The following is a 27,906-nucleotide window of genomic DNA, read 5'->3' on the forward strand; positions in this document are numbered from 1 at the left end:
CCCCCCCCAAGTCATTTTAGGCCTGATCTCCACTTCAGGCTTAGAGGAAGGAAGAGAGGAGGTTTGCTCCTCACTGTTCACAGAAGTCAGCCTCAGCCTCTGGGACTGAGCTTGTTTTAAGTAGCAACGATCACATTGCTGGAACAGCACACGCTGGTTTGTGTCCATATACAACAGAAGCCAGTCCGCTACCTGGTTACATGTGGTACATTGTACAATGCACAAGTTATAAATACCCTTTTACAACATAACATTAAAACATACTGTAACAAACATCTTCAGTAGATTGAGGCGATAAAGGTAGCCTTATCTGGGAGAAGAATACCTGCTCAGCTCAGTCTCACTGAACCAGGCTCAGAGGTGTTTGAGTTTGGTACCACTTTCAATTTACAGTCTGTGGAATCTTTTAATAAAGTAATTATTCACCTTGTTTTCCTTGCTCTGATGAGGAGGGGGGCGTGGGAGGGAGAACACTAGTTTTGAAGACAAACAGGGTATGCAAAATCAGGCAGACTTTATACCCACTGGAAAAAAAAAAAATGCAGAGAAGTAGCTGTACTGAGTTTGGGAAGAGCTGCAGATCTACAATGCCGCACATGCAAAAAGACAAACCAGATGGAAACAAGACATTAAGGTAGCTACAAACAACAATAAAAAGGCATCAGATAAGTGTCTGGAGATGGCTACACAGGAAAAGCTATACAAGACATTTCTGGAATTGCATATACAGAGATTCAAATTTTATTCATACATTTATTATTTACACAAGCTACTTCTATTCATTGCCAGAGACTGACCTTGACTCTCCTAGTTTTAAATAAGGTTACTAACCACCACACACAGCAGAACAGAGTTAATACTGTTAGTGTCATAGGTGGCATCAGTGTGCACCAAGGCAGTGAAACGCCTAACGATTCTACTTTGGAAAAGTATTCGTTCTTCTGCGCATGTGGTTCTCGGTTGCTGCACTTTCAGCTGGAGCAGCTGGCAAGGCTGTATCTGTATAGAACCATACTGTTAATGCCATCACAGACCAGAAAAATGCCCACATGTGCAGGTAAGTAAAAAAAGTCTTTTTTTTATATAAAAAAGCGCATTAATTCTGTTTATTGCACAAAGAAAGGAAGATTTAAACTGAACTAATACTGCAGGGTTATGTATCCCTTTCCTTTGTTCAAGCTGTTTAACAGGCAGACTATCAGTTGTAATTTTGCTGTATACTAGCCAATAAATTCCAGCAACAAAGTGCAGTAATGCCACATGCCTACACTACTTTGGATGCAGTGTGCTCGCTTTCCTGGGAAACAAAGCCATTGCATGCCCATCCTCTGCAGCTGGGAGGAACAGTAAACCCAGGGAGAACTTGCCAACTCAGTATTTCCTCATGTAGTAAACAAGGTGCATTTTCTATTTCAGCCTCCACCCTGTAAGTATGTTACATTAAGATCAACCAATCTTGGCCCAGAAATGCAAAAGGCAAGGATTTTTTTTTCAGAAGCGGCCTTCTTGGGAAGGGCAGCAGGACCACCCCAGCCCATACCTTCCTTGTGAAGGATTCCCCTCCCCCCCGATTTTTTATTCAATACAGCCAAATTAGAGATCCCAGAGTGAAACGATAGATGAACAGACACAGCCACAATACACAGCTACTGAAGAAGAATGAATGACCTGTTTTCCCTCAAGCATGCTCTCACCAAGCATGTGACTTTAAAAATGCTGAAGAAACCTTATTTTTAAAAATATGTCTGTCATAGTTACCACAATTTAAAACTGTCATTGCCTTTACAACTAATTCAAACCCCAAACTTAATTAAAATGAATTGGCATTTTCCCCATGGACAGTCATTAGTTGTAATGACTTTGTTTCAGAATTACAATATGTAATCTCTGAGCAGTCTTCCATTTTACCAGAAGACTGTAAAAGAAAGGTCAGGTTTCTTCAGACATTCAAATAACTATTATGAAGCAAAATTACGAGGAAGAGAGCTTGTTTACAGAAGTAAGAGGTGAAGGGTACATAAGAGATAAATAGCTTATAACGTGGGGTATTTGCACTGCAGTGGAACAGTAGATAAACCCCCTTAGGTAAAACACGGAAGCTTTGCTCCTGTCAATGTAAACATTTTGAGTGCTGCAAGAAGCTAATATAGATAGATGCTCTTAGCTTCTAAACACTTTCTAGCCTAGAGCTTCTGCTTTCTCCTTCCTCTCCAACCACACTGCAATTGGTGCCAATCGATAAGTGATTGGGATAGTTATGTGTAGACTGAAGGCCACCTAGGACCATCAGTTAATGGGAAGAGTTTTTACTTTACTGAGTAAAGACTGTTGTGATCAGCTCCTGGCAACACAGACGCTACCTGAAACACACAGGATGCTTTTCTTTGATTGGTGTTTGTGTGGGATTGGCAAAAATCCCTTTTAGTTAAAGGGTGTGGATTTTCTATCTTATTTGCACAACTCCATAATAAAAGCTGCAGCAGGGTAACTAGCATCAATGGGGGTGTACCGGGGGCGAGTTCTCTGGCTGCTATTCAAGATGGAACATCCCCAAGGTCTCACCTCTATGAGCCATCTTCTGGTTGCTATTACCTGTCCCACTCATGTTAGCTACAAAGAGCTACATCTGAAGAAGCCATCAGCAGAGTTAGGGGTTCAGAATTCTCCCACAGTTAAGAATTCTTCTGCGCTTCCTTTTCAAGTAGAGTCATCCAACCCTTTATTTGGGTGCTCAGAGCTTGACTTGCAGAGCCTGTCCATGATCCCCTGCAGCATAGGTTGAACAATCCCCAAGAGAGGGCGCTGGGAGGAGTCTCCATCCCAGCAGGCTTCCATCAGCTGCCAGCATTCCTCATCAAACACCGGAAGACGCTCCGGGCGAACTCCTGGAAAATGGAGAGGGACCTGGTTACCATCAGTACACCTTAAATCTGAGAGAAGCTTTGCCTGATGCTCATTGCTATGGTGCAGGCTGAAGTGACCAAAGTGGACTGTCTGGGGTCTAATGCTCCTGATAAAGGCTTACATTTCAGCAATGCTGCTGAGACATCTTTGGGAGAATTGCTGAAATCACTCAGGAGATCACACACACTTCCAGAAGATGGCCAACGCATGTAGTTTCACTAGAGCCTCCCCTTTGTGACTATTTGGGAGCAAAATTAATACCCTCCCCTGTAAGAAAACAAGTCCCCCCACCCCACCTGCTCATAATGGTGCCTTTGGGAGCAAGTTCAACATGAAAACAAGCAGTGAGTGCAGCCTTCTGACCAAATACAAGACTCACTCATCTGAGTTAATCTTTTTCACATGAGAAGGGGAGAGATTATATGCACAGGAACTAAGGTCACAAAGTAGTAAAGCATTCTGATACCATGACACAGCATGAAGGATTAAGCTACCACAAAACATAGTACTACTCTAAACCTACACAAGCGTAAGAGTAAGTTTATATTTTGGGGAACAACTATCACAGTGTGTTTTACTCAACATCCAGCTTCCTCAGCATGCTGCATATTAAGCATTTGAATGTACAGATCACCGCAGATTCCAGAAATTGCAAGGGATTAAACATTCTCTAGGGGATCATGCCTGGCTGATTCTGGGGTCTGGTTTACATCATAAGTGTTGTACTACTTCGCCTGGTTTAAGCAGTGTGCTAGCACAGTTCCTATGACACTGGCAAAGAGGTGGTTAACTGAAAGCCTTTCTTTATTCCTGCTAATTTTAGTTAGACCTTCAGTAGAACATGTCCAAGTTAACTAGACAAGTGTTACTCTTTAGACCGTCAATGAAGCAATACAATTTGTATTTTTACCTTTCAGTTACAAGAGGATAAAAATGGATTTCCTCATCTGCTCAAATTTTACTCAAGCATAAATTATTGACCAATGGAGTTCAAATAAGCCATTTATACCTCTTCTAACATTGTTCCAAAGGTGATCTTTGCTTGCACATCTCTCGAAAGCCTCTGGTAACTTCACATGTCCCGAACAAATGTACCAAAACAGAATGCCAAATGCGTAAACATCCACTGAGTTATCGTACTTTCCTGTGACAAAAATACATTTAATCAGCATGGCAAACAACATCTTCATCACTGGAAACTGAGCAGTCCAAGAACTAATTTCAGTGTTTCACTTCTTCAAATTAAAACCACAACTTTATTGCCAGAAGGCAAGACTCGTGTGAAGCCTAGTAACACATCAGGAGTCATTGCCAAAGGTGGAGGGATAAAAGTTAAGACCTTCCAATTCTCAGAGGATTTATACGCTTAACCTGTACCAGCAGTTCCCAAGCTGAGGTTCATGGACCACTGCAGGTACAGGTGCTCAGTGTATTTCAGATTTAAACACCAACATTTTTTAAGACTATCAGTTCTGCCTGGCTCTGCTGCTAGCCCAGGAGTCTGTTGGAGCTGACATCAGCTTCTCAATCCAGAAGTTTGGCAACTACTCATTTATAGCAAGTTCACCCACTGAACAAGAAAAGATTGAGCACAGTAAGTGTGTAAAGGCTAAGCCAATGCTCACCTCTGTAAGGTCAAGGTCTAGCCTGCTAGTCATGAGTATTTCAGTGTTAGTAGTACTAATGACCTGAATAATATTTTCTAAATTAAACACAAATAGGGTTGCTTCAATTTGATTGCAATCTTGTCAAAGCAGGGACAGCGTCTCAGATAGACCAAAAGGATTCTGCTAAGTGTGGTATGGACCTCTAAGTGCTATAGTAAGAGTGCTCACAAAAAAAAAAAAAACCAAAAAAAACTTAGAAAGAGCGCCTGCCAGAAGCCCCACACATAGTGAATTTGAACACGCTCCACATGTTAGTAGCAGCTTGGAAATTCCTTACAGGGGATCATTTCTGAAGTATTTGCCTATGAAAGCCAAGTATTTCCAGCTTCCTAATAACTAGTAATTTAGCTTTCCAATTGCAAGAGTATTAATCACTTCAGCAAAGCCTATAAATCCCATAGTTCTCTTTCAAGTAAAAAAAGATTTAAGACTGACACTTAAAATACAGGAAAAAAATACATAGCATGCATTGTAAACAGATAGTCTTCTGGGTTTTGTTTTTGGTTTGGGTTTGTTGGGTTTTTTTAAATTATTTTTCCCTCATAAGCAAGCTGAGATATTAATTCAAAGTAATGGCCTTCAAAATTCAACCCAGAGCAGGACAGTAGTGGATTCAATCAACGAGCATACCTGTAAAGAGCTCAGGAGCCATATGAATGGGTGTGCCTACAATACTGCCAGACATCATGGCTTCTGGTTTGCAGAACCCCAAGTCAGTGATTTTGGCTCGATTCTTTTTGTCAAGCTGTAGAAGAATTCACACACAGGCAGCTGATAACCATACTTCTCAGTTTTAGTATTGCTTTTTAATATTAAGGTTTTAAACTGTGTTTACAGTTGAAGGGTTGGGCATTTGTTCTTAAGTAAGCTTCTCTGATTACTTGGCTGCTCTTAGACATTTACCTAGTTAAGCCCAGTAACAAGACATGCCTTCACTTGTCTTCTACATAGAGGGTGTGGCTGGGATTTAATAGAACCAGGAACTGGAAGTCCTCCTTGTAGCTCAAGCTCTCTACCTTCGAGAGAAGTCACTCTACTGCTCCTTTTCCCCTAGGCTTTCTGCCTGAAAATGAGTTAGGGAAACCTCACTGCAAGTCTAGTTGCGGCTAACAATACCACAAGTTAAAAGATCCTGTATGAAGAAAGCTACTACTTCACTTATATTATGCTTCTCCCTCCCACTAAAAGGGCCTCATAAGACTTCAGGATTAGCGAGATACAAAAGTTGTCCTTACCAAGACATTTTTAAGTTTGATATCCCGGTGCACAAGTCCCTGACTGTGAAGATAACGGATTCCTTCAACTACATCCAAGGCAATCTGTAATCGTGTTTCTAATTCTAGCCCAGCCTGAAGAATAAACAAACACAGATTTAATTCAAGTGGAAGTTACTGTTGCTTACTCTTATTTGCCAAAAACACTGAAAACTAAGCAATTCTAGCTTTGTTTTACAGATTAATAGATATTTAGGTGTGGATTTTAATGTATATATATAAAAAAAATGTATTCACACATACACAGATTGTTGTTACCTTTAGTCCTGTATAGAGGTCTCTGTGCAACCGTTCCATTATCAGTAAGACAGCAATGCTGGAGCCTCCTCCATAGCCATAATCTATTACAGAACCATGGAGATGTACGAGCCGCTCATGCGTCTGTAGAGACCTAGAGAAAGTTCAGCACAGAAAGTTGGTAATTTTATATCCTTCCCTCCACCCCAGGCCAAGCCTCACTTTGTAAAGGAAAAATGCCCAATAGCTGCAGCTTTAGTACAATAGTAAGATACACCTATACCATGTGCTGTACCATAAAAATTCACAGCACCCCACAGTTCCGACGAGCATAATAATATACAGCTGTCTGATCCAATTAAACTCAAGAAAGCCTATTAAAGGTTATAGTACCAAAGAAATACTGTATTATTTCAGCTGTCTGTACTGCAGCGCCTGCCTGCAGCTGTTTACTGAAAAGGAGCTTGGTTTTCTGCAGTGTAGACCCATCATTTTCTTTCATGAGTTCAGAGAGGACAAAGACAGATTGGGAAAGGAGGGATGATTCAACACCAAAAAATCAGTGGAGAAGAACTGTTTGCTATCATACTCTATTAATTCTAATTTACTCTGCAAAATAGCAAGCATTCAAACAGTGTAGACACCAGAGAATCAGATCAAGACAGGAAGGAGCATGTCTGCCTGCCTGTTACATTTTTGCAGTGGCAATGGCAACCTGTCTTGCCTTTGCTAGAAATGGCAGCTTAGCATTTCATGAGGTCAAGTCACTGATTGCAGAGCAGAACTATAGCAAGCAAGGTTCTGCCTATGCAAATGCAAATAGCATTTGTTTGCAGCAATGAAGTTAAGGAGATCCATGTGGAATGAGAAAAACACTTACGATACACACCTCATATAGTGAAACTCAAGTGCAAGGTCATTCCAGTGCTTCTCATCTGGAGGAACAACAGATTTCAGTGCACATGGGAAATGCCCTCCCCAGCTGTCACACAGATAGACCACGCCATACTGTCCTCGGCCTAGCTCACGGCCCAACTTTGGTTTGCCTGTAAGGCACAACATCCATTTAGACAGACATTAAAACATGTTTATTTCTTCCCATACACTATCAGGCTGGCAGCTCAGAGTTTTAAACGGGCCAGCAGCTGCACAATTCAAGGTACTCAGTATGTGTCAGATGGAGGCTCACTGAAGTAGTTGAGTGAAAAGCAAAACACTCCTACTCCTTTACACCCACTGACTGCTTCAGAAGGAGGGAGCAGAAGATAATACAGAGAACATCAAGCACAATGCTCACCGTGTAACAGCACATCCTGGAGGGACCTGCTCTCCAGCGAGAGTCGTGCCAGCCGAGGAGCATGATCCTTCCGCACCTTCAGCCACAGGTCTTCTGTTTTCTCCAGCCTGCCAGAATGGCCGTCTTCTAACTACAAGAGATTATCACGTATACACTGTAATCCTGCCTAGTTTGAAGCCCTAGTGTAACAAGGTTGAGGGTCATAGCACAACTGAGTGGAGATCCTACTTAAAGCATGCCTAATTTAAAAACAGGACCTTGTATTAAGGCACTTGCATCAGCTCTGCCACTTCTACCTGCAGAATGACAGCAATAACTATAACTGCACAAGCTGCTCTTTTAGCTATCTCTGCAATTAAAAATCCTCTTTCCATAAGGGGCAATGTACAAAACAAGACCCCCTTCTGAACAGCTCCATACACTCACCTGTCGCAGAGAAGCTGCAAAAGCCTCGTGGGAACTGTTTAGCCTGGTCCGGAACTGGCTGCAAATGCTCTTGGCTAACTTGGATGCGCTGAGGCTCTCAATAGCATCCTGAGCAACTTTCCTCTTCCAGTCACTGGTGATAGCAGGTGGGCTGACCCATGTAATACGCTGGATTATCTAGTAAAACAGGAAACAGAATTAAGGCACTAGAACAAAAAAAGCAAAGGGTCAGTCAATTTACTCAGACTGCTTAGCTACCTTGTAATAATGAACAGTCATCTGCACATAGAATTGCGCTAAATAATTACCTTACAGTAACTACTAACAATTTAGAGGTATTGATCACAACATTGTTGTACATGCACATTAAAGAGATTTGATTTTTCTTAATATCTGCTCAGTTCATTCCTACAAGCCAACCATCCTTTCACATCTGACCAGCTAAACAGCCACCATGTGGAAAACCACACAGTTGTGGTGCAGCTTGTAGGCTGAAAGAACAGGCAGCATAAGCAGTAACCCAGAGACTCAGGAAGAGAGGTGTTCCTAAACTGGTGAAAGCTACAGTGAAGCAGCTTTTTGTTGGACAGACACACTGTCAAGGTGTGGAAATCCTAGGTGTCGGTATGCACTTCCTTTAAATTGCTGGCTGATTAAGATGCCCTGCCCCACCCTTTATTAGAAGCCACAGAAATCCAGCTGCTGCACACCCAGTCGGGATCCTTCTCCCAGGCTGAAGGAGGAATCTGAAGGTTTGTTACCACTCAGTCTGCACTGCACCTATTTGGGAAAAGCTCATATTCCTCTCACCCATCCATACAAGGAATCTCAAGAGGGAGAAGGCAGTAAAGGTCGTCAACAGCTCAGAGCAGGAACTTCAGAAAGATGAATGCTTTAATAGAGAGAAATTTAAAACAAAGACCTGAGGAAATTTGGTCTGCTCTGGAGGGAGAAGAGTGAATTGACCTGAATCAAGATACATTGCAAAACAAACAAAAAACCCAGGAGAAACCCCCAAACTCAAATAAACATCTAGTTACCCAAAACATAAACAGCAGGAGTTTCAAAATGCTGATCATCATTCCTTTGCTGTTTCAGAACAGAAAGAACACACTAAAGAGGTATTTGCTTTAAATTAAATAATAGCATCCCCAGGGATAAACTATACACACAGCCTTAGTGCTGAATGGGGAAGCAACAGCTTTCCAATGCATGTGCTCAGAGTCAAAATTTAGAGAGCAGCTGTGAGTATTCACATTATTCCTTGCTCCAAAAGCATTTCACTATACAGTGACACATACCAGAAATAAATTATAAAGATGCCCATACCTGTTTGATCTGTTCCCACAGCATTCTGGTTACTGTTGAGCCAGAGTGGAAAGTGACTTCAACATGATAGGCTGCATTGAGTATCTGGAAAGCAGGGGAAAGATGAAAGTATGGGAACTTTGCAAGCTATAGTCACTACAAAATTTGCTAGACCCTCTGAAAATGAAAAAATGGACACTATATGGGATACTCCATGATCCACTTGGTTCAATTCATTTCTTCTATTAAGCTCATAGGTGTTTTCTAGGCTGTAATCTGATTACTATATACAGATTTAGGAAAGGTAAGTACTAGGCCTTAAAGTGACTGTTCCCCAGTTTTAGCACCTCCTTTAATGACACCAGACCCACACATACTCCAGAGCTGTGTTCCTCTAATTTGACTAAGCATCTCAGTCTCCTACCACCCTTGCTGGATCAGGATAAAGACAACTATTAAGAATATTCTAGACGGCCATTTAAGCCACCATACCTGTTTGAGATAATTGCTTGTGATGTGTACAGAAACATCCTTTGACTTCTCCAAACTCCTTGCAGGATGTACTGAAACCTCCCAAGACTCCTCCAGGCTCTTCAGACATCTCTCCAGCGTCCCTACAAAGCTCTCTCGCAGATAGTCCACTGAACTAATTAACTTGTTGGCAACTGCTTGGTTTAACCGAGAAATAATCAGTTCCTGAATTTGCTTAATACAACACTTTATGTCCTTGGAACTAACAGGTTCCCCATTCTCAGGAATGATGATATCTGCACAAAAGAAAAGAAAGAGGCATCTTTTGTATTCAACATATCATTGTTGCAAAAATGGCTACCTGAGAGCTGCTTTGCATGTTTTGCAAAGGGGCTACAGCACAGCCCCAGTCCAGCCAGCTTCTGCTCCAAACGCTCTTTTGCTGTCTTGCTCCTTCAGAGGTTCATTACTTTAGACCCAGATGATATAAAGTGAAGCCAACAGTGTTTCCAAGTCATACAAAAAAACTCACGAGCAACAGAAGAACGCATATACTGACTATTGCAAAGGATTAAGTTTTTGCCAGTCTGCGTGTCTAATGCTACAATGCCAGTTTTACATGAGGTCCCAAACCCAGTCCTTGAGTAATTTGGTATTCTCTGATAGGAAGTACTAAAGCATTAGAGTAGCTCCACGAATACACACTTGGTTACTCCAGTTTCAGGGAAGCTAAAAAAAAAAAAATCACATCTGACCAAGGTGGAAAATACTGTGATGTTTGCTTCCATTCACTGGTGTTCGAATTCACAGGATACTCAACTCTAACACCTGATAGACTCTATACAAGCATTCTGTAGCTACTACAGGCTTACAGTGGTACAGCGATGACAAGTCAACCATCATCTCAAAAACTGAAGGGCAGAAGCACAAAGCTGTCTTTCTATCTAAAGAAGTACAGATCAGGAAATTCTTCCAGGCCACGCTGCAATCCATAAGCACTGCTGGATGTTGAATGTTATGAAGAAAGTGATACAACAGCCACACCGGTTACATTAAATTTTTTCCTGGTACCTTGAAAAAGGTTAATTACCACTTGGTATTTTTAAACAAGCACTGAGCAATCACTGCTCACGCACTGTAACCACTCTGAGCAATACTACATTACTACCAGGAGCTGAAGACCTTGTCTCTGGATTTTGGCCAACAACAGTCTAGCCTACTTAAAACAAATCCAGTGATCGACAGATGGCATTAGCTCCTCAAAATAACACCTTCCTTCTTTTAGGATATTACTTCAAATACTGATAGCCAACAAGATGCTACACTCTTAAGTGGTATTTGTTGTGCAAATAAACATATACACATATTTACTGCATGTATTTTATCTTGTGCTGCCCCTAAACATATTCCTGCTCATACAGAATCCTGAACTCAGGCACTACAGTGCTCCAGCTCTGTAAAGAATGGGACAGACAGAATACAGGAATTATTATTACCTGTCCTGATAATGGAGCAACAGCAGCCCTAAACAGGTGGAATTAAGGCACACTATACTGTTAGCGTATGCTAGTTTGTTGGGGGTTTTTTGCAGCATATAAATAGATTATGTTGCAATTACAAGCAGCGCTTTATGAGGACTACATTTTATATGGGCACTACAAAGCAAACATTTCAAGAAAGATCTTATCCACTTCCCACCTGCAGAAGCCAAAAGATCCAGATCCTAACCTGCAGGATTAAACCTAATACATCATTCCTCCTCTTCGTCCCTGGAGATAACACTCCAGTTTGAAACTGGGACGAAGTCAGTCAAGACAAAATTATCTAGAGTTTTGGGCTCTCTCTCATGCCTCAGAAGAGCATCAATTCACAAAAAATAATTTCTTCTAAACCAACAGCCTAGAGATATTCCTGATTTTATTTTAAATAGAAAAATCTTTCCCCATCAGCCCAGTGAACTGCATTTCCTTAGAACAGAAATGACTGTTACGCTAAACCTCTGCTTAGCAAGCAGAGGAGAAAAGAGCTGTGGAGTATCAACCTACAAATCTTCACTTTGATGTTTATGACAGACCACGTATTCCTGCAGACAAAATTTGGATAGCCTCTCACCCTTCGCAGTATACACATCATTCTGTATGCTTCCAGCTTGTGTGTTGCTGGAAGTTCTGGTACTAGATGTAGTGAGAATTCTCACATTTCCCAAAAACACACACTAAATGCCAAGTGTAGACCTCAGGAGCACAGTACGTTGTGTTGATTTATTTTAAAAGGAAAACCTTACCTACCCAGAAGGATTTCAGTTTAGGAGGTTCTATACCCAAAAGTCTTATGCAAACCTCTCTCAAAGAAATCAAGCAGAAAGTACAAATCAAGCCTTCATCGCTAAACTCAAACAGCTTTTTTTTCTTAGGACAGATTTATTCCCAAGTCTCAACACATCCACTGAGGCAAAGTTGAAAGAGTTATTTTTTCCTTCAGCAGAATAGGAAATTAAAGCAGAGAAGTAAAATACCCTAAGCCAGAACTGTGCAGCAAGAAACCAAGACTTAATATGTTCAGGCCTCTCATTTAAAGACAGTGCTTTTTACCCAGGAGATACTACAGAAAAATCCTTTGTGTATTAGTTCTGAATTTTCTTGCAGTCACTTGTCTAGACTGCCATTCAGCTGTCCCTTAGCAGATGGCAAATATTACTCCGCTACTCTCCTTTAAAGCCCCTAACCTCTTTGTTCCTATTACTCTCCTGCCAGTAGTTACCTTTGAATTCCATATTAGCAGCATCCTCCAAGAGCTCCTCTTTCATATTGCTAAGAGTCTCTATGATCATGTCCTTCATCTCCTCTTGTTTGCGGTTGGCAATGTTCATCAGAGACTCATAGAGCTCATTCTCCTTCTTGCGGGTATACTCCAGCCTCTTGGGAGTGATTTGCAGGTCTCGCTGCATGTCGAAAGCCTGATTGATGAAGATGTTCAGGCAGCGGCAGTGCACCTCATTTAAACTGGTAGCTGCTTCCACAAGATGCTTCTGAAGCACCTGCCTGGAAAAAGTGCTTAGGAGACGGAGCTTCTCAAACTGCTCCACCAGCATGCTTTGGGCATCGGCATCAGGACCAGGTGCCCCACAGCTGCAGTGGTTGGTACTCAGGTACTCCAAGTCCATCAGCTGGCAGTAAAGAGAGGACTTTTCATTATCAGTTTTTTGGGGAGAGATCAGGTCAACCCCCGACTCTGGCACTTTGAAGAAGAAAATGGGCAAAGAGAATTTCTCTTTGATTTCACGCAGTTCATTCTCATCTGATGAAGAAAGTTCAGCCTCGCTGATGGCAAAGATGACAACAGGCAAGACTTGGTTCACGTACTCTCCCAAGGTGGCTTCAGCAGACTGGAATCCACGACATGGTGCTACCACAACGTCCACTTCCTAGCAAGTGAGGAAGTAAAAAAAAAAAAAAAAGGTTTGTCCGTTTAAAAACTGATACATGCAAAAATGCACTGTAATTCATTCACAAAATGAGAAACATTCAAACCCTTTAGAACAGTTATGGAGTCTCACATACAGCACCATGCTTTAGTATATAGCCTACCTGCAAGGCTGCTGATAGACCTCTTGCAGGGATGCAGCCAGACATGGATTAGTGCCCACTGACTCCAAAACTCTTGTTTCATACCAAGTGCCTTTGAGTTTTAGCCTAGTTCAGAACAAAACTTAGAACAAGTTTCCCAGATAAGCGCTATTGCAGAATAGCCGTCATTCTTTAGCTTATACATTGTACCATTTTGCAACAACCTCTCCCATTGATGTCTACCAGATCTGCAGCTCTTTGAGGAGATATCCATGCTGTCAGTTTTTAGCATAGCTTCCAACGGTAGAAAGCACTACACTAGCGACTACTGCCAAGACAAAGGCAGCACAAAAACCGATTCCAAAGAGTTCACAGCCAAAGGACAGACAAGGAGGAACAGATGGTTGTGACAAGCTTACTTATGACTTTCTTCAAATCCAACCAAAAGCTGAGAGATGTATTCTATTTACTTATTTTCTTACTGCACAGTTTCACTGCTTCGGTCATATGCTCCTGCTAACATCACTTCTTACTAACCCTATTAAAAAGGGCTAGTTCTGAAACCTGCTTCCTTCCCTGCTAAGGAAGGAGACAAGATTCACCTTTGGACATGCAAGAAGTGTTAGAATTGCATATATCACCCTACTAAATAAGGAAAGAAAGTGTCAAAGGCTTTGAACTGAAGAGAGAGTTTAAGTGCCATCTTCTTGACTCATAACAGGGGGTGATAATTAAGAATCCTTCAATCATTTTTCTCCATCAGAAAAACGAAAGACTTGACCACATCTCTGGACTGCTCTTAGAGCTAAGAGGAAGTCATTACTGCCATGGCACTGAACTCAAACCTGTCTGATGCACAGGAGGTTAGGCAGAATGGGATGTGCAGCGCTGCAATATTCACCAGGACGGATGACTCACACAAGCGACTGTAAACAAAGGAGGAAGCCAGTGCTGTCTCTAGGAGACAGGGAGAAAACCAACACACACAACCCAACACAGCATGAGCAACTGGTCCTTCTGTTTCCATAGAGGCCTCTCAGACTTTTCCAAAGAGTATTAGCAACACTTCTTGCCCACATTTTTTTTTTTTTTTTTTAATGTCCTACAGAAGTCTAAGCACTGTCTACGCAGCTTCATACTATTAGGGATCAAGTCTTCCTTTATGGGGAATACCCATGACTTACACTGGATTCCTAAAATTTTTAAGCTGGTTCTCACGAAGTCACACCGCTAAACACACTTGAACACTTCTGACAGAGCTGTAAGCATGAAATTGCTGTCAAGTAACTGCATTCCTGTTTTCCTTAACTAAAAGGCCCTTTTTAAAATATCAAAGCCTCCCACTCAGCAATCTGAACATCAGGTACACAAATATCAGAGTTACAGCTCTTACACTTAAAATAGGATGCAGAGGTGCTGTCAACAGCAATACAAAAAAGACAGTTTAAAGAGGATACCATGCAGACACACTACATACTCATTTATGGATTCAGAATGCAATGCCAGGATGACCACTGCATCCCATATGCCAGAACAAAAATTAAAATCAAGGATCAAGTAGGTCTTGACCTACAATAAGACAAGCGGAGTCTCGCTAAATGCATTCAGGGACCACTGAAGTGTGCCATTTTACTAAGTCAACAGATAATTCCTCATTTCCAGATCAGTTAAAAAGCATTTATTTGCTACATCCCAAGAGGACCTTGTCCTATTTCGCTAGGCTTCGGGCAGTTTAATCACTGTTTGCTTAGTTAACTGAGGTGTTGAGAAGCTAACCCCACTTAGTCAGATTTTTACCCAAATTCCTACCAAGCAAATTATGACTGAAGGCCCAGCTCAGTCTTTTTCTAAGCCAATTTGAATACTCTACCTTCCAAGAATAGTCTGTGAATCACTGATGTCTGACAGTTACTGCATTTATTACATATGTGAGCTAATTTCATTGCCTCCCTATTAATCTGCGGTACATATATATCCCTAGGTTCTACTCAGAACTTTTTTCTCCGCCGCCCCCCCTCCCCAATTTTTCTGATATCTTGCCAGTTTGTTCTGTTTCCATGGGGATCCAAGTCAGAAGATCAGTAACTCTAATCTAGAGAGAATCCCATGTAAGAAAACTGAACTACACCTCTGGTCTCCAGCAAACACTGCTGTCCTTTACAGAACATAATTGCTTTGATTTTGTGCAATGACTCTGAACCCCACTTCATCAGGGAATTTCGTTTTACCTTTGCTGGAAGGGCCAGCCCAAGAAAACCTGTGAGGTACACACGCTCACGAAACAGTCCGAGAAGCAAAGCTCTTTCTGACCATGAATTCTTCCTCTGTAAAAGACATATTACTAAGCAAGCAAAACTAGAAACAGAGAACAGGTTTCACATGGGTGGAAGAATAATTTCATGGTGCTGGCATTTTCAGTATCTTCTACCCTCAGTTATGCCAGCATAAAGGGACAGATGAAGACAACTTCAGCTATTCGATGCTGGTACATGGCAGAAGCACCTCAGCACACCCCAAAGTAAAACGATGCTACGTGGAAGGAAGAGTGTCTCAGCCAACATGAAAGCTTTTCAGTTTTCTGTGTTAATGCCATAACCAAACACGTTAAAAATACCCTCAAGAAGGAGATCAGGGCATGTTCTTCCAAGTTTTAAGCAGGATGTACTTTAAAATAACCACCCAAAAGGTACTTAAGCACATTCTTTGCTACTTGTAACAGCTACTAATTCATATGACCTGCATCACTACTATAGTACCTGAAGAAATGCAAACCCAAACTAATTCTTCTGTTAGAGCTCATAGAACTATCTTGTTATTTCTTCATTCATTTTCCAGCTTTGTCAGAGCAGCTGAAAATTTTTCTTTCCCTACAAGCCCTGGCTAAAATTTTCAGCCCGAGACTCAAATTTGCATGAAGCACAAAGCAAGACAAAGGCATGAAAAAGGAAGCTTTCACCCCAGTTAACCTCCTCCCATTCAGCTGTATCATCCAGGTGAAAACCAATACTTCAGAGAAGTCCATTTCAGCTTCCAGGCACAACTGATAAGATTTAGGGAAAGAGCCAACTGCTTACTCCCACTATAAATCTAATAATCTGTCTGCCTATATGGATTATTCCCCATGACCTAGATGCACTCCTGTGCACAGTGATCCCCAAGGAATACAGCAGCTTTGCCAAAGTTTTTCCTTCCCTGATATCTTACGTTTAAAAATAACTAAGTTCACATACCTGTTAGCACAAGGTAGTGTTCTCACAGCAGCTGACCCACGCAAACGAAATTTTTGGCTCCCTCCTCCCCACCTGCTTTTCTGTGAAACAAGTTTTGATTAAGACATCCTTCAGTAACACAGAAAAGCAAGCATGGTCCCACCCTAGATATCAGACTAAACAAGAAAACTCAGGGTGCTCCACTGGCAGTTCAATATTAAAAAGTGGTATATTCTACACTTGTATTGAATTTTTCTCCAAGTAAAAAAAGTAGTTTAGTTAATATTTGGATACTGTTAACCTACAAATAACTTAGCCTTTTTTTACTGGACTAATGGCTAATGAGTTTGGATTTAGCAAACAAGTATCCACACCAAGGAGCATGATTCGGCATTAAGTGCCCGCACAAAACAGCAGCATGTAATCTAGATGTCCAAGCCAGTCTGTGCAACTAAGTCTCTTGGTAAGAGATGCTTAGGCCTAAAAAGCTGCACAGCATTCCCCAGGCCCTGAAGTCACTGACAGCTCCTTTGATGGTAGCCTACTGGTAGATAAGTGTCCTCACTATGGGGAATGAATATGATTTCAAACAGAAATCCACAAATGAAATTCTCATCTCCTATAACTGTTCAAGCCCACAGTAGGGACCTGCAAATGTTTCTTCAAACACTAGTAAGGTGTTTGAATATCTGGAAAGTAAGGTTATCACGAAACACAGTACTACTTATAAGCGCTCTGCTGTTGGGAGAAAAACAAATAGATAAATACAGGGATTCTAGGTAAGAAGTGGGGTAAAATTTAGATTGATTTCCCCCCCCCTCTGCCCAAAAGGTGCTGAGCTCCTCCAAATTATTTGGTTCCTGGGCAAATCTAAATCCTTAAGATTAGTACTGAATATCATGTTATCATCAAGCACGCAAATTATTAAACTGCTAGTTTTGTTTCACAAGTTAAGAAAAAGCAGGAGTTCCTTCAGAGTAGTTCTACAGACATGCAACTTTGGATAGTGTCCAAAAAACCTCATCCATTATTGCTCCAGATATATATTCCACTAGTTACAGAAGTAGTGTCCATGACTAGCAGGTATTTACTTAAAAAACTTTGTTGTCTTGGTGCATGCTGAGCTGTATGGAGAATGCACATCAGGTAGAAGGGTGGAAAAACCCACAGGTCTCTCAACAGGAGGTCAGACTCCTGTAATTTAACAGGAAGCTATCCCTAGCCCAATTACCTGCCAAAACACATTATGTTCTCCTAACAGCCTTAAAAAATTTTTGTTCTTCCTTTAGCCCATTGAATTCATGTAAGGAATCAATCTGAAGCTAGCTGTGATTCACCCTCTCTCCTTCTATTGGAAGAGCTTTTTATTTCACCAACCCTTTTCAGATTAAGCTGACTAGCTGTTTTCATCTAAGTGTCCTAAATATAACCAAAGCCAGACAGAGAGATCTTTGTCACTTACATGAGAAATCTGAAAGAGGGTTGTAAACTGCAGTGTGTCTGAACTGGCCCATATAAAAACGTAACCAAGTAAAATAAATGTAAAGCTAAATACTCTTTTATGCATAGCAAGGCAGGATTTTAGAAGCAGAAGATCCAGAACAGGCATTTGCTTTGCAGCATCAGCAGCTGATCTGGTGCTCTTTGGGAAAGTAGTGGATGCTTCACATACAGTTTATACAAACACGGCACTTCTGTTCTCTTTCAGTGGATACTGGAAGCCACAAACGCAATACAACATAGCATTGACTCAGCTGACCTCATTAGGATAGGCTTAAGTTTAGCTACAGACTGGGTTTGTAAAATGTATTTCAAACTGTTGAAGATAGACTGGGTCTTCATTTTCTGCCTGTTTACAATCATGTCTTGATTCATAGGTCCAGAAAAAAATTACCTTGCTACTTTATTGTTCAACAATGAAGTTCATACTCTTACTTATGTGACAACAGATCATATTCTTTGCACTTAAGCAATTTATATTTAAGAATTAATTATCTATTCCAGATATTCAACAGCCAAACACAATGCTGCAGAAGTATTGCACTGCAATAACAAAGGCTCTACATAAGATATGAAATGCAACGGAAGCTATAAAAAGCTATGAAATACAACCCCCACCTTTAAAGATATTTGCCAAACACCAAACTGCAACACTTGCAGAACAGGAACACGTTTTATGGACAAGTAAAAAGGAAAGTCACAGATACTAACAACATTAGAAACAGCACTGAGAACAGACTCCCACCTTCTTGTTCTTAACACCTTCAATTTCCACTGACACCACAGAAATGTAAAAAGCCACCCTCTCAAATGAAGTCAGGTCACTTTATCAGATGTTGGAATTAAGAAGCTTTTTTTCTGACAACAAGCTCTTCAGGACAGAGATAAAAAAGTACATACCTTTGTACAACAGCTTCTAGCTACTATCAGACAGCAAAGCTAACTCTGAATGACCTTGAAACTGGAGAAAAATTTTAGGAGACACTTGGAGTTACATCTGAGTAAGCTTGGCTTCTGAGATGGATGGAAACATTACACAAGAATGATAATGCTAAGAGTCAACATTGAAACAAAAGCACACCAGCATAGACAGCGATGTTCAATTAAAATCCTAACACCAGACTTGCAACTTCTCTTTAATTAAAAAAAATTCCTATGCTTGAGAGTTTACACCATTAGCTTTATTAGGGACTATAAATGTTACATCTCAAGTTCACTACAACAACGGTACATGGACACCTAGTTACCTTTAGTAGTGAGTACGGCAGCATGACCTCCAGCTCCGCTATCCGGTGAGCGGGATCTTCGCTGTCCCCATGAATTTCTAAGTCCTCCTCTGGTATCGTGTCCCAGTGCCCTCGGTGGGCTGCCATCATATGGACCAGTTCATACTGCTCAGGCAGCGCTAGGCTAATCCGTGTTTGTGTCCCATGTGTGAAACGGATCCGTCGCCTCTTACAATTCTCCTCATTGCTGATTTTGGTGGTAGGGAGCAGCTTCTCACCCAGCAGTATGTTGAGTAACTGGCATTTGGCATTACAGTTCTGGCCAAGAATCAGAAGGCAAGGGTGCCAGCTCACAGTCCGCTGGAGATGCTCTTCCTCATGGTGAGGGAAGGAAATGAAATTCTGCCCTAAAATCGAGGGCAGACTGAATTAGAACAGGTTGGCTGAACAATAAGTCTCGTATCTCTAAGCCAGCTGAACGCAAAAGTTCAGACATTGCTGCCCCACAGCCCGCCAAGAAACCCACATAGCACCAAGAATTTGCTTATGTATTCTGAAACTAGTGTCAGCAATTCAGCATTTCTACTGCACCAACACAGAGGTCCACAGTAGGTTGATTCTCACAAAGCCATTGAGACAATTTGTTACTGTTCTCCCCACCTATTTCACTGGGAAGTGTTTACACAGAGCTCTCTTCAGCAGGTTAGTGGAAGACGAATTGTAGGGCCTAAAAGTCAAGAGGAAACAGTTGTCAAGGTTGAAACAACCAAAGGGCTAATTTTGCCTTGGGTTGGAACAGTGTTTTGCCTTGCTTCAGAGTTCAAGGAGGCCCAAGGGGTCACTAAGGCTAACTCTTCCCAAGTTTTGATGGCTTGGCTGTACAGAACATTCCTGTCACATACCAGAAATAAATTCAATCAACTATGAATCGGTGACAGTTCCACCCACACACTTAATGTCAAATATTTTGCATCTACCAAATCCCGACAGTATTACTGCACAAGCTTGTTGACCAAACTCTAGGATCATTGACATTAAAGCAGCAAAACCTCCTTCCCAGCCTAAAGGAAAGGCATTCTTGAAAATTGCTTCTCTACATGAAGCAGATGACAAGACCAAGTTTGCTGAGACATGGTAGCAGACCTAATAGCCTCTGCCAGCAATTCCCTATGATGGAAATACAATCACAGCATCTAAAGAAACTGTCACGCTTTCACCAGCCTGAGTAGAGATGAGCCCAAGGGAAGACACTCTTTCCTAGCAGCCAGAAGGCTCCTCGGCAGTCTAAAACACCATAAGAAACGGCTTCACTCCTTGATTGCACTAACAGTACACATCTTTCCTAATCAATACAGTTGAACTAAATAGGCACAGTTTGCCAGATATTCTTATTAAGAACAACGTTTAAGCTACAAAAGGAAATTACTCAACATCTGTATCTTCTTCCAAGTAGCAGGACTCCTTGTAATCACTCTCCTTACCCGTCTTCCATCTGAAGCATCAGTTGTACCATCCCACTAGTCAGGCCCTTTGAATTCTTAGTCCATGATGCTGCAACTCCTAGCATTTGCCTTACTACATTAACTCAGTCTCGGTACTGAATTTAGCTTCTGTATTCTTTTACAAGTCCTAAATACAGTTTTTCCCACGCTCAGGCATCTAAGCTGAAGTCTAAGCAGCTTTGCGTTACCTTAAGCATAGCAACAGAATAATTCTGGTAGTACAAAAAAATGGATACAAACAAATTCCCCATCTGCTGCACTTCAGCACAATCCCCGTGAGTACAAAACAGCTAGTGTTCCACCACAGCCAGAAAGCTAGCCCATGTTCCCAGATCTGAAGGCAGATGGCATCCAAGAATGAAACAGCAAATGGAGACACCAGTTCCCAAAAGAAGTGCCAAATCTGAAAGCTATAAACCAGTACGATTGCCCTGATATCCGGCAAACTGATAAGAACGACAGTTTAAAGATAGACTTAAATACAATACAGCAGAGAAGCACCAGCAGGGATTTTGTAGGGGAAGGTCCTGTTTCACCAGGGCTATTAAAATTCTTTTAATGAGTCATGTTCTGGCATGCAGAATTGTTTCAGCATCTCAAGCCCCGAGAAAACAAGATACTCTCATATACCAAGATATTCCTCAACACTACCACCCAAATTAAAGATAACGTACAACAGCTATTCTAGCCCTCATTCTGATAGCATTCCATTCTTCTATTTTAATTAGAATCATTCAAATCAGGAACAACACCATGTGTAATTGGTTGTGTCTTAGACCCAGTTTAAGGCTTCTTTAACATCTTGCCTAAGATTTACCATTCCTTCAAATCTGCAGTCTGGAAATAGGACTGCTGGAGGAGTTCTCTCCATCAGAGGAGTCCTTCCACTCCACTCTACACTAAGGGGAAACCCTCTCTGTGCCTCAGCAAGCCCCTCTCCTGCACCTCTGCCCCACACAGCCCCAAATGCTGACCCCCATAAACCAACAGTTTGGAAAAGGTTGAGGGAGACATCACTTCTTGAAGCATGACTCTTCATAACTGTTTCTTAAACAAGCCTTTCAAGATCCACAACCATAGCAGAGTGGCCACATCAAGTGACTAAGGGCAGAATCTGGCTAGCAGCTCACAAAAGATAAAAATCAGCAAAACCCCACAAATAGCAACATTTAAGCCTTCATCTACAAGATAAAGAATTTCTTTGATCTGGTTACAGCTATTGAAACTTCAACTGGAATTCAGGCGCACTCTTCAGCTACCGAGCATGAAAAAAGCAATTCAGAAGGCATTGTACAGGCCATGAAGCCTTCTCTGCACAGCCTTTTGAAAAGAAAAGAAGAGGCAGATTGCACCCTCTCCTCATTCTGGGCAGCCTCTGTATTTATGGGTACTTAATGCCAGCACAAAATGATTAAAATACAGCAGCTTAGCTGAAATCATCGAAGCACAGATGGATATATAAATACTACATCTTTAAAACACCCTTCATCTTTTCACGCACACAACCTCCCTGTGGATCAGCATTTATTCAACAAGTTTACTACAAGCAGTATCAGTAACGAAGCCATTACATTTAACATTATGTCACACCGCGATATTCCAAGTATGTGAAGTACAAACCTGGAAGCAGCACCAAAAGCAAGATTCAGCTGTATCACAACTAACCCACTGCACCATCAAGGCACCCAAGTCACGGCAGTGGTTTCAACCCTGCACGAATCTATCACCAGATTATCTTACAGTGGCCTCAAGGTCTCAAACCTGAAGCGAGTTGCACAGCAATGGAGCTATTGCTCATATTCTGCATTGCAGAAAGTATGTCACTATTTCTGCACATCAGAATAAGACACAGGGTAAAAACGCTCATTCAGTACTTAATAGGTGATACCACTAACCTGACCATCAAGAATTCAAGTTGGGAGGAATATGACCTCCTGTGGTACCTAACAAAACGTAGATTTAGAATTTGCGTACTGAAGAGATGTAGCGATATTCCCGCATCTATGTGAGCAGCCCCTGTTTGTGACAGGACTTTTGCCAATATTTTAGCTGGTGCTACGTACTGTATCCAAATACCGTATCATTTGGAGACATGTGATAAACACTTCAAAAAAATGGCTGCAGGGGGAGTCCTTAAGCGCGTGCATCCTATTAAGCTCCTTTTGATGAAAGGAGGCCTGTCCAAGAACAAGGACGTCTCTCACCAAGACTCATCTCAAAATTCAGTCAAACACTTGGAAGAAGAATCTTAGGTTGAATTTATGGAATCTACAGAAGCCCTAAGCATTTACTCATCCCCTTTTCAAGGACGGCCAACTACACTGCCAGTCTCCCTTGTCTTTCTATTCTATTTTCAATAATACATGTGGACAACAGTGCCTAAATAAGGCCAGACCCTCATGCTTCTTACTGCAAATACCAATACCTTTCATAGAAATCCTTACGTTTCTGTGGTGCTGGCGATGTCTTACAGCATGCTTTGACTACTACAAGACATATGATTAACGCACTCAGTTTTAGTTCCACCCCACCACACATCTATCAGCACAGCGGTGTTAATTCCAGGAGAACACATGCAACTAATCAATACACCAACATAAGCAGTTCCTACAGGAGCGACTGTTACGACATTAGCAGCTCCCAAAGTCTGCAGAACCAAGCTTCAGCTTCTGCTTAACTTGAAGCTTGTTAGCAAGAGCCTCCTCCCATCTTATTTGAGGAGTTATTTCACAAGTACCCTCCTGACCACCTCTCCACACATTATCTAGTCTTAAAAGCCATCTTCTTATGTTGACACGCCTAACAGCACAATAGGAGTCCTAACCTTTTGAGGATCACAGCAATATAGGCAGAGCAGTCACATTTTAACCAGGGTATATACTCTCAGTCAATATAGCATCAGGATGAAAACTCTTCCAAACCCTCTGGTTAATACACTCACCCCCTATGAAATACTTTTATGTATGGAGTCATTAGGCTACCAAGCCTAGGGCTTTCTCCCCAGCACACGCTCATTAAGATAACACCACAGCTGCTGACAAAAACTCTGGAGAGGCTGTGGATATCTGTATGAGAGGTACAGCTCAGTTTACAGAAATTTCTGAAATAAGGCAAAAAGAAATATCAAACAATCTCAGGTTCCTAGGTCAAAGAGTTCAAATTATTACAAGTACTGAATGAAGAAAACAACTACAATTAGTAGAAGACAGGGTTGCTGGTTTTTTTTTCTTAGTATCTTTACATATTTCAGTAAAATCTGCTACTGAGTCCCTAATTAAGATTTTCTTTTTACAGAAAGTCAGTACAAAACACACTAGCTAACAGCACCAAGAATAAAAAGTTGTCAGACCTGTGCAGGCTAAAGCTACAGGACTGTCATAGTACTTTAACAAATCATTTTTAAAAGCCTATTCATAACAAAGCAGACCTAGAGAACAGACAATATTTTGTTGAATGCTTCAGAAATGCAGACAGAGCAAACAGGACTTTCTCCCTCCCGTCATAAACAGTAGCTGGAAGGCAATTATTTTTCCTTGAATTTATTTTACTTCTCTTGCTATGAGGACCAAGTCCTGGTAGTAAGGCCACAGAGGGAATATTTGGTCAGTGACAATCCTTTATTGGCAAATATTGCCTGTCATCCTCCTAAACAGAGGAGGGTGGGATGTAAAAGCAAGTACACATTTGCCCCTTCAAGTACCCAACCCTGACTGACCCAGCTTATCTGAAAGGTCAGTGGCTACTACTCAGCTTAGCAGACACTTAGGTCTGGTTTTGGACAGAGTAACCCAGGCCATGCTTTAGGTTGCTTGAGTTGCGTTGATTCGAAGGGCAGTTACCTTTCTATGTTGTTACACTAGCTTCACAGGTGTCTCAAAACAAACTTCTTCACATTTGTTTTGTTTCCAAGACATGCAAATTTACTTTCACAGTTTATTTTTCCACTTCAACCATAGGCAGTAAGTGTCCTGTCCATTTCACTTCCCAGTTCCTTTGTATTTCACAAAACATTAGCATTCACACCTCAGCACACTGCAGAGCACTGCCAAAAGTCTGCAGAGCTGTTCGGTCAAAATTACTCTCACTTTGACACCACTTAGCAGGGCAGGGCAGATTCTAGGGAAAAGCAGTTCTGAAGTCAGTGAGAACGGTGCTCCTTAAACCCTCTAACACTTAAAATAATCTCCCCATGTTACACAGGGGAAAAAAAGCTTTACTACCAGCCACTAAGTTTCAGAGAGTGCTGGAAATGTACAATACAACTAAAATTTTACAGAAACAAGAAGCTCTGTCCAAAGGTGATTATTCAGGCACAAAGATAATAAGCAATACCGCGACTCTGGGTTTCGGGCAAAGGCTTGTGTCTTCCCATATCTTAAAAAATAATAATCATTGGTTCAGTTATTTTGCAGTTGACTCATTTAAGAAAACTGCCAGCCTCCATTATTTTACCAAGTCCTTCTCTTCATCCTCTCCCTTCCTCTTTCCACACTTCCCTCAAGACTGCCACCATGACTTCCCACCTTCTAACATGGAGCAGGTTTATTAACTTGATCTGTGCCCCACCTGGAACATCTCACCACTTCGCCAGTTTGAGAACTGCCAATTTATTTTTAAGAACAGTAAATGTTATACAACCTCTGCAGTCTGAAATCCTGAACCAAGACTCTACACTGTTATTACTGTTTGCATGAATAAGCTCTAAAGCAGTCAGCCTTTCCCTGAAGCCCTGATACTTAAGGGCCAGTTGGTAACACATTCAGCAGTAAAGTCAAACTGGGTCAAGGTAAGTATCTGGGAAAAAAAGAAGGTTATAAGTGCTCTGTATTAGAAACAACAGGCAGGATATTTGGTGAAATCTGTATCCTACATCAGGAATATTTAATTAATGATGCATCCAAATCTACAAAGCCCTATAAGCAGACTTTCAAAGATGCAATTGCTATTTGACTAGCAATGTTTTACAAGAGTAACCAAACAGAAGAGCAAGTCCAGTGGAGTGCTACCATTCAAACAGCACTGAGACCCACAGAGAATGAGGGAAACCAACTAGTTCCTACTTCTTGGAAGTCACAGAAAGATGTAAACAAACATTTTTATGAAACTATTCACTTCTATTCCAACAGATTACATAGATGTGGTGGGTTGACCTTGGCTGGACACCAGGTGCCCACCAAGCTGCTCTATCACTCCCCTCCTCAGCAGAACGGGGCAGGGAGAAATAAGATGGAAAAAAAAAAAAACCTCATGGGTCAAGATAAAGACTGTTTAATAAAGCGAAAGCAAAGGCCGCATGCAGAAGCAAAGGAAAACAAAAGATTTATTCTCTACTTCCCATCAGCAGGCCATGCCCAGCCACTTCCCAAGAAGCAGGGAGTCAGTACATGTAGTGGCTGCTCCGGAAGACAAACGTCATAATAACGAATCCCGCCTGCCCCCCCCTCCCCCTGCTTCTCTTAGCTTTTATTGCTGAGCAGACATCATATAGTATGGAATATCCCTTCAGTCAGTTTGGGTCAGCTGTCCTGGGCTGTGTCCCCTCCCGAGATCTTGCCCACCCTCAGCCTACTAGTGAGGGGGGAGTGTTGGAGAGACAGCCTTGATGCTGTGCGAGCGCTGCTCAGCAGTAGCCAAAACACTGGTGTGTTATCAAAACCTTTCTAGCTACCAATACAGAGCGCAGCACTAGGAGGGCTGCTATGAGGAGAATTAACTCCCTCTCAGCCAGACCCAATACGGTGGAACACTACTTTTTTTACACAGACTGACAGAAGAGCTCAACAACACTTCAATTTGCAAATCCGAATTGTAAGCGTAAGACAAGCATGGACAAGTACCTTGGACAAGTAGCCAGAGATGACTCAAGAGCCATTTGGAAATGAATAAAGAAGATCTTTATAAATATTTAACATCACGCTAAACTCTTCTCACAAGACAGTCTTATGGAAGGACGAAGTCCTGCACATGGCAGGAGGGCTCCCACCAGCAGCAATGTTTGTCAACGCTGACAGATGAGGACAAAGCTGATGAACGAAGCCCGGCGCTATTCCCGCAGAACTCCACGACAAACACACCGTGAGGCACACCGACCCCACGAGCCACGGGTGCTGCATCTTCCTAACCCCCCCCCCCACCCTGCAGCTCCCAGCCCCCCCTATGGGGGGGGCTGGGAGCTGCAGGGGGGGGGGGGGGGGGTTAGGAAGATGGTCAGAGGGACCCATCTCCCCAACAGCCCCCATCACCCGCTCACCCCCTGGCCTGCTCGCTTCACCCCCACAAAGCCTCTCACCCCCCCCCCCCCCGCAAGGCACCCCAGCTCTCCATATGCACCCCCCCAGCCCATCTACCCCCCCCATTACAGACCCCACAGCCCACCCACCGCCTCCCACCTGCACCCCAACCCTCACAAGCCCCCCCCACCCCTCGCTGCCCACAACTCACCCCACAAGCCCCCTCACCCCCAAAGCCCCCCCCGCCCCCCTCTTTTATCCCCACAGACCGCCTCCATTTCCTCCCACACCCCAAACACAGGCCTCCCCGCCCGCCGCAGGCCCTGCCCGACTTCCCCCGGTCCCTCTCTCACCGCCGGGCCCGGGACCATCCCGGTGGGCCCCGTCCCCAGCCCCGGTGGGAGGACCCTCGCCAAAAGCCGCCGAAGCGAAGGAGTGCCCCTGGGAGTACTTGACGTCGCGGAAGAACTTCTTGGTCTCACGCAGGTTGTGCTGCAGCCGCGCCAAGTGCCGGTTGTAGTGACCGAAGGAACGGCACAGTTCGCGGATCACCCCGCCGGGACCCCGCCACGAAGGGGCCCCTTCGCCCTCCATGGCCTCCGGGTCCGTTCCGCTATCCCCTCCCCACCGCGGGGGACACTCGGCCCCTGCCAGGCTGACGCTCCCCGGTCTCTCCGCCCTCACGGTGGGAACGGCGCGCCCCTCCCGGCGGCCGGGCTTTCCTCGTCTCTCTCTCTTCCCCCCCACCCACCCCTCCCGCCTCCCCTACCCCCGCCGCCGCCGCCGCCGCCGCCTTCTTCCTCAGGGGGCAGCGCCTCAGCAAACGGCGCTGCGTGCGGCGCGGAACCTTTATCGGGGCGCCGCGGGGCAAAGGGGGAGGAGGCCGGGCGGACCCCGGGGAGCGAGGCATGCCGGGAGTTGTAGTTCAACCGCGCAGGGAGGCTGCGCGCCGCGCGGGGGGTGCCGGGAATTGTAGTCCCGCCGGGCTCCCGGTGGAGAGGCGGGCGGGGGGGGGGAGCAGCGCGGCTGCCAACCCCCCTCCGGGACTTCTGCCCACCCGCCGTCAGCCCGGGACCGGCAGGGAAGCAC

The 27,906-nt window shown here is 43.0% G+C and overlaps 1 protein-coding gene across 2 annotated transcripts; it reads right to left on the minus strand.

Annotated features, from left to right (window-relative positions):
* Positions 1-27,555, minus strand: DSTYK (dual serine/threonine and tyrosine protein kinase). Of its 2 annotated transcripts, XM_052814454.1 has the most exons (14): positions 27,171-27,213; positions 19,746-19,812; positions 19,107-19,492; positions 12,345-13,008; positions 9,606-9,880; positions 9,135-9,218; positions 7,806-7,982; positions 7,380-7,509; positions 6,972-7,128; positions 6,104-6,236; positions 5,807-5,920; positions 5,202-5,316; positions 3,914-4,048; positions 1-2,885 (listed from the first exon to the last, which is right to left on the minus strand). In XM_052814454.1, the coding sequence occupies exons 3-14, from the start codon at positions 19,233-19,235 to the stop codon at positions 2,698-2,700; spliced, it is 2,301 nt and encodes a 766-aa protein (XP_052670414.1). In that variant the 5' UTR covers positions 19,236-19,492; positions 19,746-19,812; positions 27,171-27,213; the 3' UTR covers positions 1-2,697. The 2 variants fall into 2 exon arrangements, with proteins under 2 accessions (XP_052670414.1, XP_052670413.1); XM_052814453.1 differs by lacking the exon at positions 19,746-19,812 and having other exon boundaries at positions 27,171-27,555.
* Positions 27,556-27,906: the final 351 nt, after the last annotated feature.

This window comes from Harpia harpyja, chromosome 19 (assembly GCF_026419915.1).
Source record: "Harpia harpyja isolate bHarHar1 chromosome 19, bHarHar1 primary haplotype, whole genome shotgun sequence".
Lineage (NCBI taxonomy): Eukaryota > Metazoa > Chordata > Aves > Accipitriformes > Accipitridae > Harpia > Harpia harpyja.

Bases quoted from the DNA above. Each gene is read 5' to 3' on its own strand.
- DSTYK (XM_052814453.1), bottom strand. From the start codon at position 27,411: ATGGAGGGCGAAGGGGCCCCTTCGTGGCGGGGTCCCGGCGGGGTGATC. The intron at 9,881-12,344 runs GTAACTACTGGC...TCTTTTGTGCAG, and splicing joins TGCTAATATGGAATTCAAAG to ATATCATCATTCCTGAGAAT. The intron at 5,921-6,103 runs GTAACAACAATC...TTTATTCTTCAG, and splicing joins ACCTCTATACAGGACTAAAG to GCTGGGCTAGAATTAGAAAC.